Raw genomic sequence first — 19265 nt, 5'->3', positions numbered from 1 at the left:
TGCTGGACAGGATGAAAATGGTGGCTGGGGGTTGGACACACCTGTGCCTGGGGATCCTGGGGATCCTGGGGCTCTGCTCAGAGCTCCTGCTGAGCCTCAGGTGGTGGGGACAGCCAGGGGGACAGTGCAGGCTGTGTCCCAGCAGCCCTGCAGGAGCAGAGCCAGCACGGCACGTGGACAGAAGAGCCAGAGCACTGATCCAGGCATCAGTATAAATACAAATTTATTCTCTTTCCAGAGCAGAGATGCCACAAAGCAGTGAGGACAGCAGCACCACAGTACATGGTTACCAGAGCATTAGCCAGCCTGCTCCCCTCCCTGACACCTCCTGGCTCCCAAACACAGCCCAAGCACCAACCTGGCCACCTCTGCTCCCTACAGCTGCCACTGGGGCCAGCAGCTCTGTCCTCATCCTGCCCTTTTTCTTCCTCCAGTGCCCCCCAAGGCTGGATACTCCTGTGCACACCCTCAGGCCCAGCCTCACTCTGCTGCTCCCCACGCTGCTGCCATCCTGCCCCTGGGATAACAGAGGGGTCCAGCGGGGTCTCACAGGCTGGCCCGGGGTCCCTGTCACCCACAGCCTGACACAGCATGCCCAAAGCCACCTAATGCCACCACACTGCCCTCCTGCCACTCAGCTGGGACACAGGGGACAGCAAGGACAGCCACCCACGCTGTGCCAGTGACACTGGAGCACTCCATGCTGCACAGGCCTGGCTGAAGGGCTCACACTGCCTTGTCCTGGGGTGGGCACTGCTGCTCACCTCTGCCAGCAGCCCAGAGCCAAGCCCACAGACCTGCTCACAACCTCCCCAGACAGTTCAGCACCGTGTCCTGTCCCAGCCAGCAACACCAGCCCTGGCTGTGTCCTTGCAAGCCCTGTTAAATGGGATGTTCCACCCCTATGTGCAGCCCTGCCCTGCCCCGAGGGCTCAAGCCTCTCATCTCTCCACACCCTGTGGCTCCAGAGCACCGGGGCCATGTCAGCCCCTGCTCTGGGTGACCCTGCAGCACCTGACTCTGCCTCTTTCTCGACATAACAAAGCACAAATCAGCCAGCCCAAGGGACCCCAGGAGCCACCAGGCCTGAGCTGCCCTGCCAGCTGGCACTGCAGCCTCCCTGCACTGCCCCATAGGGCCTGCAGCCAGGGGTCCCTGCCTGCCCTGCTGCCCACTCACACTTGCATCACACCGAGGTGGCCCCAGGGCTGGAGAAACCCTCCCTGCAGGAGCTGCCAGGCATGGAGCTGGGGCTGTGCAGGACTCTGCCATGGCAAAGGCACAGATACCCAGGACACCAGGCAGGGTGAAGAACCTGCTGTGGGTGCAGCCCTCACTGAGCTCCCTCACTGCAGCCTGCAAGGCAATCCCAGCAACAGGGAAAGGTGCTGGTGCCCCTGGGAGCAGGAGTTGGGCTGGTCTGAAAGCGAAGGGCAGCTACACTTAAGGTATTAGAGTTTAATAGAGTGAGTCCATGAGAGTATTTAAGTACAGTATATATATATATAATATATAGAAATATATGCAAATTAAACAATAAGGCTCTGTTATAAAGACCCTCTCAAATAAGGCTACTAGCTGGGCTGAAGCTCTAACATGGACTCAATCCCTACTCCATAAACCTCACAAACTCTCTCCTGGTGGTGTGTGCCTGGCTGGCTGCAGAGCCTTGGGTGGCAGAGCTCAAACCATAAGGCTGGCAGCTGGTCACTGTTAGAAAGAGTTATTCTAAAAATTGTGTGGCTCCAGGAGTGTTTTGGTGCCCATAGACCTGGAGGCTCCTGGGCAGGGATGAAGAGTGGGATGCTGAGCTCTGCATCCCCTGAGGGTGCCAGGGGAGACTGGCAGTTTTCATGGCTTCAGTTCTTCTGAACCATCCCACCCAGGCTTGGACACTGTGGCCAGTGACCCAACCAGCCTCCTGGGGAGCCCACAGTCCCACTCCTGCATGGCCTCTGTTCCCCTGAGATCTTCTGGAGCTGGCAAGCATCCTGCACCAGCAGCTCGGAGGGAGTCTGTGTGAGGTCTGCTGCAGCACAGGGAGCATGGCAGGGAGAGAGGGGAGGAAAGCAGCCAGGTAGCTGGTTAGGAAAAGCCTCTGGCTCACAGGAGGTGTTAGATAAGGGAGGTCATACCTGTAAGAGAAATAGACAGGTCAGGAAAACAGGACCCAGAGCCAGCTGGTTAGAAGGAGGCTGCTGCAGAGCCAGGAGGGTCCTGCTCAGGGATGGCAGAAAGTGGGCAAGGGTCTGCATGGGCAGAGCACCACCTCATGTTAGTGCTGGCACCAAGCAATGGCTCCCTCTGGCAGCCTGGGCAAGAGACCAAGTGCTGCCCCTGCATTGGAACACAGAGGGAAGGAGCAGAATGACCAAAACCAAAACCCACACATGCCCCAGTCCCCATCCCTGCTGGGAAGAGCCATCCCCGAGCAGCCAGGAGAGCCTGCACCATTGCTTCCATCTCACCAGGCTCCTGGGGCCTCGACCTCTCCTGCAGAGGGGTCTGACAGGGATGAAGGCAGGAGGGGGCTCAAAGCTGCCACTGCAGGTGGTGCTGGCAGTCTGTCCATCCTCACGGTGGGGTGCAGGTCCTGAGCAGGGCAGGAGGCTGCCCTGCAGCTCATCACAGGGATCTGTTTGGTCTGTGCTCTTGGCAGCTCTCATGGCCTCGCCTTGCAGGTGTGAAGCCTCCTCCTCCTCCTCCTCCTCCATTCCCAGGCCACACACCCATCCCAGCAGCACTGCAGCAGCAAAGCTCTTGGCTGAAGCACTGCAGGTCATCAGCTGTTGCAGGGAAGCTGGGACTGGGGCAGGGCTCTGTGGAAAGCCTCACCTGAGGGAGCAGTGAGAAGTGAGAGAGGAGGATTTCACTCAAGTACCTCGGGAGCTGGGGAAGGCGCTCCGCAGCTTCTCCATGATGTCTTCCAGGCACATGCTGACCTCCTGGGTCTTGGCTTCCACCTCATCTGCAGTGGCAAGGAGGGCAGGGGGGTAGGAAAAGGCTCTCTGGACACACACCTGGCTGCCAGCATCTCTGCAGGATGGCAGGGTGCAGGAACAAGGCAGCAGGGCCAGGAGCTCAGCCCAAGCTCACAGCTCACCTGCAGTTTCAGTGTCAGGGGTGTTGTGCTCTTTCTCCTTTGCCTGGCTGCCTTCTGACTGATGTGGAGATGAAGCCAAGGAGGAGGCTGCTGAACCATTGCCTTCTGACTCTGCTGGAGGCTGGAATGAGAAGAGTTGTTGTGAGAAGGTTGTCATGACCCTCTGCCCTTGGCTTCCCTTTCTCTGCCCATCCCCTTTATGCCACTGTCCCAGCTCTGCTGTGGCAAAGCCCACCCCATCCCTGCTCTGAGCACACCTGCAGCAGCAGCTCCCTCAGCCTGTGCAGCTGGGATTCCAGCTGCTTGTTGTGGTCCTCCAGGATCTGCATCCGTGTCTCCAGGCGGCTCTTGTGCTGCCGGAGGATCCGCGCCTCTGCCAGCAGCTCCTCGTTCCGTGGGTCCTGCACTGACTCAGGAGAGCCTGAGGCCAAGGTTGGGGACTCCACTGCCTCATCATGCTGCCACTTCAAACGTCTCAGCTCTCCCTGGAGGATCCTGCAGGACAGCCCAGGTCAGCATCCCCTCAATCCTGCCTGGAAACCCCTGGGAGCTGCACATCAGACAAAGCTTTGCCGTTTGTGATGCTGCACTGCAGGGTGGCCTGTGTGTGGTTCTACCCCACACAGGGGGTTCACAGACGTGAAACCACTTCCTAAGAGGCTGAAACCAAGGGCAGGGAAAGCATCACCTCCCCCTGAGCTGGTGTGTCCTGCTTAGAGCCTCACCCTGGTCCAGAGCAGCAATACCACTGTTCATGAGGGGCTCAGGGACGAGAAAGACAGAGCGCCCTGGGCTCACTTCAACCTTTTTGGGGTTCAGGAGGGAACAGGTTCTCTGGATGTAGGAAGGGATGTTTTGGGGAACAGAGTCATCTCCCTTCATTGGAGAGCACACCCTCAGTGAGTTGTAGTGCTCAGCTGAGCCCCCCTCCAAACCTGCCCTCTCAGCACCTGCAATCCCCAGCTCCAGACCCAGCAGCATCCCCTGCCTCCACTCTGAGCTCTGCAAGGCTTCCCCAGTCCCTTCCTCCTCCCAAGCCATAACCCCCACTTTCAGAGCTGCCCATGCCTGTACCTGTTTTCATCCTCCAGGTGGGCCAGGACTCTCTCCAGCTCTCCCTTGTCATCCATGTTGAGGCCTGCTGGACCCTGCTGGCTGCCCCCAGGCTCTCTGTCCGTGATGGGGCTGGAGTGGCGCAGCAGGTACTGGTCCTCATCCCTGTTCCAGCAGGGGGAGAAACACCTCATTAGGAGAATCAGGGGATTTGTGTGCCCTCGGGGAAGGAGGCAGCTTCACGGGGGGAGCTCCTGGCTGCTCCAGGCCTAGAGCTCAGAAGGGGATCAGCATCCCTGATGTTTGTTGTGGGGAGATCGTGGTGTTTGTGAGGGTCTCCAGGACGAGGTGAGAGATGAGAATTTGACTCCATGTTCTCAGAAGGCTGATATGATATGATATTACATTTATTGTATTATATTTATTATATTATTCTATTCCATTATACTATATATTAATAAAAGAACGCTATACTAAAACTATACCAAAGAAATAGAGGAAAGAATACATCAGAAGGCTCAGCAAGAATGATAATGAAAGCTCATGACTGACTCCCCAGAGTCCAACACAGCTAGACTGTGATTGGTCATTAATTAAAAACAATTCACATGTTTAGATAAACAATCTCCAAACCACATTCCAAAGAAACAAAACATAAAAAATGAGGCTTCTCCTCTTCCTAGGAGAAGAAATCCTAGCAAAGAGATTTTTCAGAAAAGATCATAGTAACAGGGATGCCCAAGAGCCTCTCACTCAATGGGACTGGGAAGGAAAGCATTTCTGCACCCTGGCTAGGCATGGAGAGAGCCACAGGAGTGAGCCCTGACCCATCAGGAGGTGAGGAGAAGGGAAAAGAGAACTCACAGGCTGTCATCAGGGGACAGGCTATCACTGAAGAAGGAACAGTTCTGGCTTTCCATCTCTGCAAGCCTGGAGGGAAGAGAAAAAGGTGGACACATGGTCAGAGACACCCTGAATGTCTGCTCAGCTACTTGCAGCAGGCCCTGCAAGACCCCTCTCTGCAGGGTCTCCCCCCTGGCCTGCACCAATCTGTCCTTCTGCACAGGCTCTGGAGAGCTTTGCCTTTTTAAAAACCAAAATACACTGCTGCTCTGGGTGTAAGTCTCTAGAATAAAGAGCTGCTGCTGTGCAGTTGGCTCAGCTCCTCTCTCACAAGCAAAGGAAAGGGATGTAAGAATTCCAGCTCCAGCCCAGGAGCTGAGCTACAAGTACAGGCTCCCTGTACCCTTGGGTCCCCACAGCGAGGGCAGAGGCACCACAAAGCACAAGGCAGCAGCAGTGGGAGCTGGCAAACAGCTCTGGTGAGGACACAGAGCAGAACAACTGAGAGCTGTGCTTGCTGAGAACCCATCCAGCAGCTCACCCTGGGCAGAGCAGGACAGCACATGGAGGCTGCTGCACTCTGCTGTCAAATGCATGGTCTTTGCTGCTCCAGCCATATCCCAGGCAGGCTTGCCTAGCTGTGCAGGGTGCTGGGGCAGGTGGAGGGGTCTGTGACCATCTGTGTGCCCCAAAGCCCCCCCCCCCCACCCATCAGGGCCATGCCCTGTGCCCCAGCAGGACAGCAGAGCCCTGGGGGTACCTGCTGGCAAAGTGCTCAATCCTGGAGTGAGTGTCAGCGTGGGGTAACATCGGGGAGGAGGCTGGGCTGCAAGAGATGCACACTGGTCAGCAGGCTTGGCACAGACTGATCCCTCCTGGCTGAGAGGAGCCAGGGACAGGCTGGACAGAGACTGAAATCTCTGTTCCTTCAAGAACAACGTGGCAGATCAGCCCCAAAGCAAGTGCTCCTCCAGCCCTCCCCCAGGAGCCCTGTGTGAGCTGAGATGCTCCTTCCATCCACAGAAGCCATGTCTCATTCTGGGCCCAAAGACACGAGCCAGGGCCCAACAACTCACGTCTCAGAGCAGTCAGCCTCGAGCACAGACTGCACGGGCAGGTAACCCCTCTGTGGGTGCTTGCTGAAGTACTGCTTGGACCTAAACTTGTTCTTCAGTGTCGTGGCAAAGTCCCTCATGTTCTCACTGGATGTGGTCTGCAGAGACACAAATGTGACACAGTGCCTGTTTAATGGAAAGTGGGGGACCACAGCTCAGCACCCACAATAAGATATAAGATATCACCCCAGGCTGGGCATGAGCTCCATGGGAGAAGAGGCAGATAAAACTGAGAAAGCAAGGAGGGCACACAGCAGCTCTGTGAGCCTGTTGTGGGGCCTGGCACAGGCCATGCTGGGCACTGGGGCCATGTATCCTGCTCACCATGAGCCCCAGTGCAGGGACACAGGCAGAGTCCAACGTGCAGAGGGTACAAAACTACACAAGGGATCCACTTGTGGGGCTGCACCAGCCCAAACATCACAAGGCTGCTGCCATCGTGGGCCCTGCCCTGTGCCAGGGCCCTCCCAGCCCAGCCCAGCTCCTTACTGGGGTGTAGTACTCCATGATGGGGTAGTGCAGCTTGTTGCCCTTGCTGGCTCGCCCCGTGAGGAAGCAGGTCTGGCAGATATCCACATTGAACTGCTTCAGGCTCCGATACCTGCAGTGGTCAAGAGGCCACAGGGAAGCACGGGAAGTTTGAAAACACATGTTTAAAGCCCAGGAAGAGGTCAGTAGGAGGGGACAGAGGTGGCCTGTGTTGCCCTAACACCCCAGTGAACCCACAGTGCTGGTGGCTCAAGTCCCCAGGAAAGCATTCTGCTCCTTCCCCTTAGCTGGCACCTGCTCTGCCCTGTCATGAACACTGCTGGCTGCAGACCTTCAGCTCTCCCAAGAGCACAGAGCAGCTCAGCTCTGCCCTGCAGGACAGCACACACTGCCCTTGGGGCCGGGGTCCCGTGTCACAGCCCTTACCTGAAGCCCTTGATGGGGCACTGGCGGCACACAGAGCACTTGGTCTGGTGCTTCACCTGCTCGGCCATGGTGACCCGGTGCAGCACCGCCAGCCACACCATGGACTGGGGCTCCAGGTTGGCCCACTCCAGGAACTGGGACACCTCAATGGCAGACTTCCCATTGCTCTGGGGAGGGAGAGGAAGGGGCTGCTCAGAGCTGGGGCCTGGCTGCCATGTGGTGCAGGTCCCCTGCCACCACAGGAGCCTGTCCCCAGCACAGACAGGGCCAGGGCCATCACCCCACACTCACAAAGCGGAAGCAGCTGCGGATGCTGGGCTCCACATTGCTGCCCCCAAACGCTGCCACCTCCCCCAGCTGGCGAGGGACCTGGATGGCCTCGTGGAGCAGGACCCCGAGGTGCCGCTGGTCACACAGGCCCCCAGCATTGGCCACCTGGCTGAAGAGATCTGTGGGGACACAGACACAGCTGAGAGCCCAGCAGGCACGGGGAGCAACCCCACTGACCTCCCCCAGCACAGACACACAGCTGACAGCCCAACAGGCAGGAATGGGGAGCAGGGTGTGGGGCACACCAGGGACCCCACTGCCCATCCCCAGCACAAGGAGCAGGGTGTGGGGCACACCAGGGACCCCGCTGCCCACCCCCAGCACAGAGCTCAAATACAAGGAGAAATCTGAGCTATGATTAAATAACTTTTATCAGTGGTCTTCCAGCTCCTAATAACCAGTTTAGTGTCTTCTTCAGACATACATCAACTATTAAACAGCACCAGCTTGCCTGTCCTCTATGAATCAGCCTAATCCCTTCATTTACCCCCTTGGTGCTCCCTATGCTACACAAGATTCCCCTCCACAATATTCCATGGTTAAAATGCAGTGAGGAAAGCAATTTGCCTGAAACCTACTTCCCCCCACCCATGCACCCCCTGGTATTTTCCTTCTGGAAAGCACTGGATAACTTTCCTGTGTGCCTTCTCTGCACTGCTCCTCACAGTGCCATGCAAGCAAGATCACTGCAGCACCAGGCAGTGTACAGCAACACCTCCTAATTTCAGTGGCGTAGGCCTGGGGAGGGAGGGAGAGGTGATGATGCAAGCAGCTTAGTCACTGCAGGAAAGCTGTTTCTTTGCTCTTCCTGGGCAAGGAAGGTCTGAGCCAGGAAACAAAACCACTCCTGTCTTCCCAAGGTGAATTCACAGCAGGTTCTAGGTGAGGCAGACAAGGGACTCACACTGGAACTTCTCCTTGACCTCTGTCCCGCACAGGCACGCGATGCCCGTCTTGAAGGAGAGAGCCCTCATCTTCCCACTGCGGCCACTGCAGGACGAGAGATTGCAAAGCTCTGCAAATGCTCCAGAGTGGGTGTTTTTGGCAGGGGGGTCATCAAGGCAAGCACACACGAGGCAGCCTCCCTCACTGCCAGCTGGAAGAGCAGCACGGGGGTATTGTATTTGCAGGGAGGAATGATGCATCTGAATCCATGCTCTCAGAAGGCTAATTTATTATTTTATGATACTATATTGTATTAAAAAATACTACACTGTACTAAAGAATACAGAAAATACAGAATGCTAAATAATAATGATAATAATGAAAACTTGTGACTCTCTCCAGAGTCCCAGCTTGGCACTGATTGGCCAATGCGTGAAAATAACTCACACCAGAAACCAATGAAACAACCACCTGTGGCTAAACAATCTCCAAACACATTCCAAAAGAGCAAAACACAGGAGAAGCAAATGAGATAATAATTGTTTTCTTTTTTTTTCTCTAACGCTTCTCAGCTTCCCAGGAGAAAAATCCTGAGCAAAGGGATTTTTCAGAGACTGCAAATGCCACACAGGGGGTTCCTCCCAGGCCTGGCAGCCCCACAAGCTCAGGGGATAGGAGGGACCTACTCTCCAAACACATTCCAAAGCAGCAAAACACAGGAGAAGCAAATGAGATAGTAATTGTTTCCCTTTTTCTCTGAGGCTTCTCAGCTTCCCAGGAGAAAAATCTCAGGCAAAGGGATTTTTCAGAGAATGCAAATGCCACACAGGGGGTTCCTCCCAGGCCTGGCAGCTCAGGGGGAGGGAGAGGTACCTGTCAAAGACGTTCAGCAGCCAGTTGAGGCTCATGTCCACGCAGAGGGGCACGTTGACCAGGATGCCGCGCTCCTCCTCCAGGCGCTCGTAGAGCGCGGTCAGGCAGTGGATCACCTCCACCACGTCCATCGCCCGCTCGCTGGGCTGCAGGTCGTGCTCGTTGAAGATTTCCAAAGCCGTGCCCAAGGTGACCATGTCCACTGCACAGAGAGCACAGAGGGACCAGAGGGAAAGCGGGGAAATGAGAGAGGTGAGAAGCAAGAGGAGAGAGATGCTGTCCTGCCCTAACCTGGGGCAGTGTTACTCTCACTGTGCTGGGAAAGATGCTGGTAAGGATGGGTGCAGCTCCAAGAATTTCTCTCCTGCCTGTAAACTTCTCCCAAAATACCACATCTCCACCTTGAGCCACCATTCTCTGTGACCCCCCTTCCTCATTTCTGTGTCCAGCTGTGGCCATGAAAATGCCCCCCATGGAAGGCTCTGTGCAGAGCCCAGTGCTGGCCTCTCTGCATGGGCCAGGTCCCTGTGGGGCTGGTGTGGGGGCACAGACCCACATAGACCCTACAAGCAACTGCCCAGAGATAGATCAGTCCTGTCTCCAGCTCTGACAGGGTGAGGGAATAAGGCACAAACACAAAACAGGGCTAGGACAGTGTGAGATGGCCTGGCTGCCCTGTTTTCAGATTTCTGCTGCAGGTTGTATGTGCTACTGCGTTAGCAACCAGCAATACTTCTTTCCTGAAAGTCTTTTCATCTTTGAGACCTTTTTATATTCACAGTACCCAGAGGACTGTGTGCCTTTTCCACACTGTAACTTTACTCTGTGGATAAATCCTCCCTTCTCCTGTCAAAGCTGCTACACTCACACTGGGAAGCCCCAGTTTCCATGCCAGGGAGTATCACTCCTGCCCACCCTCGTGTCCACACTGCCCACGACTGCATATGGCTCTGATCTATCCCTCACTGCCTCTTTCCTACACAACCACTCCACCAAACTTCTCGTGATGGGAAAGCTGCCTTGGCAATCTCCTTGCCCTTTTCTCAAGTATATCTTGAATAAAGAGCACTTATTCAAGTCAGTTCTGGAGTGGAAAGAAGGTGACAGTGCGGCATGTGAGATGCGAGAGATGCACAACCAAGGATGCACAAGCAGCACACAGGAGAGTTCTACTTTGCTCTTCATCCTTGTTTCCTCTCCACACCTTGCCTGCTGCTGCATGGACACCTTAACAGGGTGGCAAAACTTTTTTCCATCTGCACTACATCATCCCTGAATGTCCCTGGGTACAGGACAGCCTGATCACCACAGTGTTATGAAAATACTTCCCAGCCAGGGTTTGACTCCCTTGAGAACCCAAACTCCTCTTCCCCTGACTCACTGCCTCCTTCCAGCCCTTTCACAGGTCTGCCTGGGCCCCACTGCTGCTCCCATTCATGAACAATTAATTCAGGAGGATTATTTCCCCCAGACTGCTGCTGCTGCTTAATTTTGATAGAGCCTTAGGTGAGGCTTTATCAAAAGCTCTGAGCAGCCAAGGATGCTGTATCTATCAGATTCCCACCTGCCTGCTTGCCAGTTCCACCAGAAACTCCTCAGCAGTTTCCAGGGAGCACCTGCCTCTTGGAGAGATATTTGAACTCCTGTTGTATCATGTTCACCTGGCTATGAATCCTCCAGTTTTCATCAAGAGTGTAGAAGTCAGGTTTATTCGCTCCCTTCCTCCTCTTTTAGCAGTGCAGCCTTCTCTGTCCCTGCCAGTGAGGCTGGTTTCATCTCTCAGTTACATCCACACCTCCTCCATGCTCCTTTGGAGCTGCTGGTGAGCTCCTGCCTGATCCTACAGCTTTGTAACCCTGAGCTGGACCACTTTGTTCTCACATCCCTTTGGACATCACCTGCCCTTGGGCCATCTCCACCCCAAGCTGTACAAAAGGCGCTGACACAGACTGGTGCATTTGCTCAGATTCCCAGGCTGATCTCCCTGGTTTCTCCCCTCAGCTACCCATCCCCTGGTGCCTCCTGCCTTTGATGTGCTGATAAAAGCTCGTGTTAGTTTAAGCCTTCACCGAGGGAGAGGCAGCAGGAGGGGAGCCCTTCCCACACTCACATCTCAGGGCTTTCTGCACCCGCCGCAGCTTCATGGCCGTGCGGTACGCCGAGAACTTGATGTTGTTCAAATCCGCTGCAGAGACACAGGAAAACAAGAATAAACCACAACATCCTCCTCTCCAGGGCAGGAAGCAGCAGTTGCAGCTCTCAGAGCCCAGCAGAGCACGTGCAGGACAGTGAGGAGCAGAGCCTGGCAGGGGTCACACCCCAGTGCTTTGGGGGACCCCGTGGCACAGAGGGGAGCAGGTGGCCTGGGGGGATCTCACATGCACCATAAATAAAGCAAATACTGCTCAAAGGGTTCTGTGACAGCCTCCTTACCCAGCGTCTGGTACAGCTCTGTCATCTTTGGGTGGTCCCAGCACGTGGTCTGGGCCTGGTGGCTGGAAGCAAAATAGATGGAGACCAAGAGTCAATGTGCTAACCAAAAGCTGCAGTGAGAGATTAAAAAAAGGACCTGGCAAGCACTGGGAGCAAGTGTTTCAGTGTCTGCAGACACTGCTGCATCTCCCTGAGCACACTCCCCAGCCACAGCAGCAGGAAGGATGCCCACAGCAGGATATCCCCACTTGCTGCCAGCCCTCCCCTTCCAGCTGGGGTTTCCCCTCATCTTGGGCATCCCAGCAGGCAGGGAAAGCCTGGATCTGCCAGGCTGAAGAAGCCCTGCTTCACTGGAGGTGAGTTCTCCCTCCCATCTCCTAATTGCCCAATTCCTGATCACTCCAGGCCAGAGAAGGCCTTGGGCTGTGTCTGGGGACACTCACTTGATGTAGTATGGCACTTTGTTGGGGGAAATGGCTCGCTCCCAGGGCACCTGGACAGAGGCTGAAAGGAGAGAAACACGTGTCAGATCAACACCAAATGCTCCTCTAAGCTGCTGCTGTTTCTGATGCCAGCCCTGGCACAGCAGGACTGTGCCAACAGGTGGGTGCCTTTGAAAAGGCTGCATCCTCCCAAATCACCAGCTGGAGATGTTGGTGCAGGCAAGGGGATGCTGCCTATAAAAAAGGTCCAACTGCTGGTCTTGTTAGAGACATCTTGCCTCTCAAGCCAAGGACTTTGTATCTGGCTGAGCTCAGAACTCAGGAAGAGACATTTCCTGATGTTTTTGATGATGCCCAAAGCAACCTTGTGGTGACCAGTGGGCAGGGCTCATAGCAGATGGGATTTGGGCACACAGACACAGCACTGCCTGTTATGACCAGGCTCAGACACCCAAAGCATCTGTTGTTCCTGCTCTGTGTGCCAGCTGCAGTATCTTGGGAAGATGACGATTCATCCCCTACCAGCTGCTTGCCACCCTGTGTTATGCAGAGGATGGAAGCCATGGCAGGACCCTCGGATATTTTCCTTTTTCACAGGTAGTGTATCAATTCCAGCAGCTGGAAAAGTCATTCTTCCTTTCAGGTAGGAGTGTGCAGTCTGCAGAGAAGCACAGGCCAGCGAATCCCACTGACATCCAGAGACCCTGCAGGGCTCAGCATTTCCGAGGATGGAGCCCAGGCTCTGGAGCACATCCTGCCTGCCCAGCCTTGGCAGGCCTGAGAGCTGTCAGCCAACAGCTCTGATCTGTAAAAACAGCATCCCTCTGCCTCACCACATGAATGAAAACCTCCTGAAAAGGCACATTTTTAGCCTCCAAATAACCAACAGGGGATATGAGGGACTGCCTTTTCCTGCCATCTGTTGTCTTGCTCTGAGGCTGACACAGTCCCAGTGTCCCTTGGGAGCTGCTGTGAGTGTCACAGCTCTGTGCTCTGAAGGGAAACCACACTCAGAACCACCCTCAGTCCCACAAGGTGAGACCAGTGCCAGCTTTGGAGATGCCCCTGCTTTGGTCCCACAAGGTGAGGCAGCACAATGCCAGCTTTGGAGATGCCTCCTGCTTCAGCTCCTGTGTACCAGGCACCAGCCTGGGCACTTTTCCAGCCTCATGCATGGCTCTGGGCTCAGCAACAGGACTTTGCACCCTGTTTGGCTGTGCCACAGCCCAGGCTGCTCTGCAGAGGCAGCCTCATGGCAGAAACCAGGGGATGCACTCACGTACAGGAGAGGAAGTGCTGGGAGCCTGGTCCAAAGTCCCGGTGGGCATCTTGGAGCTGCTTCAGGCGTTCATTTATGGAGGCCTGGAGAATTGAAAAATAATTCACTGCCAGTCCAATGAGCATTTTGGATTGATGACCCGTTCAGGAAGGCTTGTGGGTGGACTCAGACATGCCCCAGCACACAGATGCTCTTCCTTCCTCTCCTATCCTGGTGTTTGTGTCCTCCTCCAGCCTGCTAAACCCTCTACACCTCCTGCTGCTGGGGCAGCACAGCCACATCTCCAGCTCACCTGCATCCATACTCTCACAGACATCAAAGCAGTCACAGCTGGTACTGACCCTCTCCACCAACACATCCTGACTCTCCCTTTGTTCCTCACACTGCCTTTTCCTGACCAAGATCTCTGCAGATTTACCAGGCTCTTTCCTCACACTGAACTGATGCTCTTCTTTCCCAGGAGCACCAGCTATAACATCCTGCTGTGCCAAACCTTACTTTATCCTCCTTGAAGGTCAGCAGTGAGAGCCCTTCCCAGCAGCCTCCCGCCTATGGTTTATTTGCAGTGCTTGCTCCTGACTTCCTCCCACCTGCAGCTGCTTCCAGCGGGTGTTGATCTGCTCCAGGGTGCGGGAACTCTCCATGCACAGGTGCACATCTGAGATGGCCAGCTGGTGTGCAAGGTCATTGACCACTTTCACCCCATCCTTCATGGGGGACAGCTCCTCTTTGAACAGCTGGAGTCCAGCAGGGATGGGGACACAGCCACAGAGCAGGGGAAGAAGGAAAAGAAGCAGGTGAGCAGCCAGGACTTGGATCTGATTCCTTTGCTACAAGCTAGGGTGGGCTAGTGACTGCCAAGCCACTGCTGACCAACCCTGCCACAGGGTACCTTAGCAGGGGAAAAAATATCCAACCAAGCTAACTAGGCTGCAGATTACTCCTGATAAATGAAATTATATTTAATGATTAAATTAAATTTAATGATAAATGAAATGGGGGGCTGCAGATTACTCCTGATGAATTCAATGGGGGGCTGCAGACTACTCCTGATAGATCAAATGGGGGGCTGCAGACTACTCCTGATAGATCAAATGGGGGGCTGCAGATTACTCCTGATAAATGAAAAGGGAACAATGACTCAACTATGCTGAGCCACTGTACCTGTGTCAGGTCCATGCCATGACAAGGTGCTCAGGACACTGCTGGCCAAAACCCCCCTCACAAAGCAGGGGGGCTGTGGGAAGGAGCCTTTGGCCCTGAGATCCCAGGTAATGAGGCTGCCTTGGACTGAGCAGTCCATGGAGCAGCTCTGCCAAGGCTGGAGCCAGCTCAGAGCCAGAAGTACCTTGGTGGACTGGATGTGCTCGGGCAAGGAGTCGATGAAGAGGTCCCCGATGGGCTCCCAGGTCTCCCGCACGCTCTCAGCCTGGTCCAGGGTGGTGCTGAGCTCCTCCATGGCCCCTTTGATCTCCAGCAGCTGCTCCAGGGTGCGCTCGATGTGGCGGTGCTGGTCCACGCAGCGAGCTGTGAGCTTCTCCCAGAGCTCGCTGGCCACGTTGGCCTGCTTCCACACAAAGCGGCTGATGTTCTGGATGCGGTGCCGCGGAGACACATCTGGGAGGGACAGCAGGAGCAAAAATGAGAGCCCAGCCCAGAAGAGAGAGGAGCAAGGAGTGGAGGGAGGGCAGGGAAAATAGAGATAAAAATATCTAGGGAAAACTGGGCAAAGGAAAGGAAAACAAGTAATAGTAGTATCCATAGTATCCATCTCTGCACCAGCTCCTCCTCTCTATCCTCACAGGCTGTGCTGCCTTTTAAAAAGCTAGCCCAGAGCACATCTGGTGCTGCCTCATGAGGTGCCCCCATCATGGACTGCACCAGGAGCCTCTGCCTTCTCCTGGGACAGCAACGCTGCTCTGTGCCAGTCTGACCCTTGGGCAAAGGACTGGGCACAGCCTGGGCACGGTGGTGCGGGGCAGAGCACTGGTGTGCTGCTCTGTGCCACCACAGCCACCTCCACTCCACCCTCTCTGGGCCAGCCCAGGAGGAGCTGTGAAACCAGAGAACAAAAAGGGGGCAGCTCCACAGACCTTTACTTTCCAAAGTTGGTTCTTCTAATTCCTCAAATGGGTGCTGGGAAAGGAAAGCCTGCGCTGACTCCAGGACAGAGTAAATGTATGGCCCCCGAGACTTCACTTCTTCCATGAAAGCCTGGAGAGCAGAGCACAGAGATGAGACAGCAGGCTGAGCCAGAAAGCTGTGCCCTGGCTGCCCCCTTGCCAAATGCTGCAGTGATTTATTCATCCCAAGGCCCAAACCTCCCTGGAGGCACAGAGAGAAGTCAGTGTTAAGAGAAATATTTTTGCACTTCAGGGAAGGAATGACCACCTGGCAGAAGGTGGCTCCTGCAGAGGTTTGGCCTGCAGCTTTGCTGGAGTGGGGAGGCAGAACAGCAAGCCCAGAATGGTGTGTTGAGCCAGGGCTGCACAAGAGGAGCTGCTTTATTTATGGTGCTTTCACAGGCACTGCTTGGAGACGCTCTTCACCCGTGCAGTGAGAGCATGGCCACACTAACAATCCTTCCAGCAGCTGCTCAGCAACAGGTCCAGCTGCTGCAGCAGCAAGGAGAGGAACAGCAGGATGCCCCACAGCAGCACATCTGCCAGGGAAGACTTCAGAGGCACGCTGGCCTAGCATGACCTCTCCTCCCCTCCACTGCAGCTCCCACACCAGTGCTGTCTGCTGGATGGGCAGTTTGTGCACCCAGCAAGGATGAGGGATAGCAGCAGTAAACATCTTAATTTTGTTTTCAAGGTAAAAACAACTAAAGTCCAACAGCCACTGGCTGTTGAGTGAGAAGAAAATGCTGTGAACTTGGGAGCAGGAGACTCTGACCTGCCTGGGTGTACCCCAGTTTCAGATATGATGATAACATCTTCCTGCAGCCACAGGACTGCCCCTAGACCAGCCTTCTCAGGCTCCAGGATCCCAAAAGCAGAGGCCAGTGAGAGGTAGGACATAGGGAAGCCACTACAAAGGACAGGGTCCATCACCAGCTGCAGGTGACTCGAGGCTGTAATTTGGGTTTGCTGTCTAAAACCAGCTGGACTCTGCCTTTTCTCAGAGCAGAGATGGAGGCCCTCAGGGGCTGGCTGTGGCATGGCAGTGACATGAGGCAGGGCTGTGCACAGCCCTCAGGGCAGGAGCAGGGGAGGAGCAGGAACTCACCGCGTGTGTCTCCTTCTCCTGCTGCACCAGGAGAACATCGCCCCGCAGGGGCAGCTGGGCCGACAGCTCCTCATCCTTCTGCCCCAGCCAGTCTATGATCTCCTGCAGAGGCACCTGCAGCTTCCCACTGTGGTCAGAGAAGGCCTCCAGCCGAGCCCTGGCAGGAGAGCAAGGACAGTGAGACAGACAGACAGACAGACAGGAGAGTAGCAGCTTCCCTGAGGAGGGGAAGCACGGCACCATGGCTGGGTGCTGACCCCCAGCACCTCCCCAGGGACTGGCAGCACACCTTAGCACGGGCTGTGCTGACCCCCAGGGACTGGCAGCACACCTTAGCACGGGCTGTGCTGACCCCCAGGACATCCCTAGGGACTGGCAGCACACCTTAGCACGGGCTGTGCTGACCCCCAGGACATACCCAGGGACTGGCAGCACACCTTAGCACGGGCTGTGCTGACCCCCAGGACATCCCTAGGGACTGGCAGCACACCTTAGCACGGGCTGTGCTGACCCCCAGAACATCCCTAGGGACTGGCAGCACACCTTAGCACGGGCTGTGCTGACCCCCAGCTAGCAGAGAGCCTACACTGCCAGGTGGGGTGAGGCACAGAGGCACTGGGGACAAGGACCTGGAGCCATTCCTCACCCTGGAGCCCAGAGTAGGGGACAGCCATTCTGTGTTTGCCTGTGGGTCAGAACTGCTCTGGCTAGCAAGGGGGGCTTGGAATGGCATTTACATGTCTGGGCAGCTTCCAGGAGCCTTGGATTAAGGCAGGAGACAATTAACACGCCCCAGTTAAGCTCTCTGTCATGCTGGAGCTGCAAACTCTGACAGTCTGGAAGGCATGTTCCCCTCATGCAGGGGAGAGGGCTCCCAGTGAAGGGATGGGCACAGAGGAGGTGCAGGCAAAGACATGGGGCAAAATGAGACAGCTGCAGAGAGGGCAGAGGATAGAGAGAGCAGCAGAAAGCAAGCAGGAGGAAAGGAGGGGAGGGAGGAGAGCTTGGGATGGGTAGAAACGGAGGAGATGCTTTCCAGCAAAGAGAGATTCAAAAGCCTGTGGACCAGAGGGGGAGCTGAGCCAAGGTCACTGTGAATTCATGTGGCTCATCAAGCAGAAAAGTTCAAAAACCTCCTGACAGTCAGAAGCAGCAGGCAGGGCTGGAAGGCCAGGCCAGCCTGGGGCTCGCTCCGGGCAGGACTCTTACCGAAGGCTGTGGGACTTTTTTTTGATCTCGTTCCAGCAAAGATTCATCTCCAGAGGGGCCTGGGGCCCGGCAGCACTGCTGGGAGCCCGGGGGGTTACACACGAGGGTCCTGCACCATCCTGTGAGGCTTCAACCTGGGCAGAAACAGAACCACACTGCATCCAGAGATTGCTGCCTCGTGCTTTGGGAACTTGCCTGGGGACACCCACCCCACTCTGTCCTGACCCTGACTGGTTTTTTGACTCTCCAGGAGCTGCCCTGTTCCTTAAGTGGTCTGTTAGCAGCTCCCAGGAAACTCCTGGCTGTCTCTGCAAGAAGGATGCAGTGCCAGCTCCAGCAGCACTCAGAGCAAAGGCTGAAGGGAGGGTTTACTGCACATCTCCTGCTCTCCTCAGCTATCCAGCAATGAGCTTATCTTGCTGAGAGCTGTTAAGCCAGAGCTGGTCCTTATGTGTCACAGTGCCTGCAGGGCTAATGATGATTTTTCCCATGTTACACAGAGCTGCTGTGCTTCGAGAGGAGGCTGATCCTGCTGTTCCTAGGGACCAAGGGGATCTGCCAACATCCTTTATGCCATCCCCAGTGCTGGCACTTGCCACCTGCTCCTCTACAGAGGCTCCAGGATATTCCCTGCCTGCCTGGCAAATCTGAGAAGCCACTTCTCCTCCACAGATGCTGCTTCTCCTCCGCAGCTCTCCAGAACGAGCGGCCGTGGGAAGGGTGCTGCAAAAGGCCACGGAGAGAAGACAGCAAATCCCAACCCAGCCAGGCAAGGGGGGCACATCCAGCTGGAAAAACTGGGTTCTGATCCCTGGACAACAAATCCTTGTTGGAATCCTCTCCTGAGCCTTTAGCACTGTATCATGCCCCTGCTCACAACACACTCTGCTGCACGTGCTGGTGACAGCAGCACACAGCACCCAAAGCCCCTGACACAGGACTCAGTGAGTGAGAGGGGATTTTTTCTCCAAAAAACACAGTTTGTTAAGCAAAACACATGGACACTTTCCCATAAGTGAGACATCAATGAGCTGTGTTGGAGAAATGGCAGCTTTTCGATCGAGTGCTGCTTTGATATTAGAGCTCGCTTGAGATAATTATCCCCAGGTGCTTAATCAACCATAATTAAATGTGTTAGTACTTTCTAAACAGCATACAACAGGCCAGATAAGGGCAGCTGCCTTGGGGGAAAAGCAGCAGCTCTTGCAAGGGGAATGTGTGCATACATACTTGTCACTTGTGCTGTCCAAGGGCTCGTGGAGGTGTCTGGAGAAGCAATTCAGCCAAGCCGAGGGAAACAACAGGCAGGAGAAAACAACCAGACGAGGAATTTGGCTGCACAGCTAAAAATACCCCCTCCACACCAGTTCTCAGAGAAAAATCAAATGATCGCCAAGACTGGTGCTAAGTTTGATTCATCTAAAAACATCCAACAGGCTGTTCTCTGCCTCCCCATCCTGCCACTCCAGAAACACCAAGAAAACAGAGAAAACCATCACCCACAGAGTTCACAGGATTCTTGGGGCCACGGATAATGATCCACTGAAGCTAAA

General features: G+C 55.2%; 1 protein-coding gene across 4 annotated transcripts in view; it reads right to left on the bottom strand.

The window, feature by feature from the left end:
- Nucleotides 1–206: 206 nt before the first annotated feature.
- The window catches only part of DRP2 (dystrophin related protein 2), a 31626-nt gene continuing 12567 nt past the window's right edge, over nt 207–19265 (bottom strand). For 2 of the 4 annotated variants that reach the window (XM_071442655.1, XM_071442654.1), the window contains exons 3-23: nt 16504–16660; nt 15366–15486; nt 14621–14889; nt 13863–14009; nt 13277–13355; nt 11994–12054; nt 11551–11612; nt 11228–11302; nt 9118–9319; nt 8264–8349; nt 7321–7478; nt 7030–7196; nt 6604–6715; nt 6076–6212; nt 5760–5825; nt 5021–5086; nt 4178–4321; nt 3361–3598; nt 3104–3224; nt 2882–2968; nt 207–2135 (exon numbers count right to left, since the gene is read on the bottom strand). In XM_071442655.1, coding sequence (XP_071298756.1) covers nt 2116–2135; nt 2882–2968; nt 3104–3224; nt 3361–3598; nt 4178–4321; nt 5021–5086; nt 5760–5825; nt 6076–6212; nt 6604–6715; nt 7030–7196; nt 7321–7478; nt 8264–8349; nt 9118–9319; nt 11228–11302; nt 11551–11612; nt 11994–12054; nt 13277–13355; nt 13863–14009; nt 14621–14889; nt 15366–15486; nt 16504–16660 — 2575 coding nt within the window. In that variant the 3' untranslated portion in view covers nt 207–2115. Of the gene's footprint in view, nt 2136–2881; nt 2969–3103; nt 3225–3360; nt 3599–4177; nt 4322–5020; nt 5087–5759; nt 5826–6075; nt 6213–6603; nt 6716–7029; nt 7197–7320; nt 7479–8263; nt 8350–9117; nt 9320–11227; nt 11303–11550; nt 11613–11993; nt 12055–13276; nt 13356–13862; nt 14010–14620; nt 14890–15365; nt 15487–16503; nt 16661–17712; nt 17868–19265 lie in introns of all 4 variants that reach the window. The other 2 variants (XM_071442652.1, XM_071442653.1) reach the window with 2 other exon arrangements.

This window comes from Agelaius tricolor, unplaced genomic scaffold, assembly GCF_023055355.1.
Source record: "Agelaius tricolor isolate 1412-34295 unplaced genomic scaffold, bAgeTri1.0.p SCAF_17, whole genome shotgun sequence".
Taxonomy (NCBI): Eukaryota; Metazoa; Chordata; class Aves; order Passeriformes; family Icteridae; genus Agelaius; species Agelaius tricolor.
The sequence above is the reverse complement of the archived record's forward strand: the minus strand, read 5'-3'. Positions and strand labels throughout refer to the sequence as shown.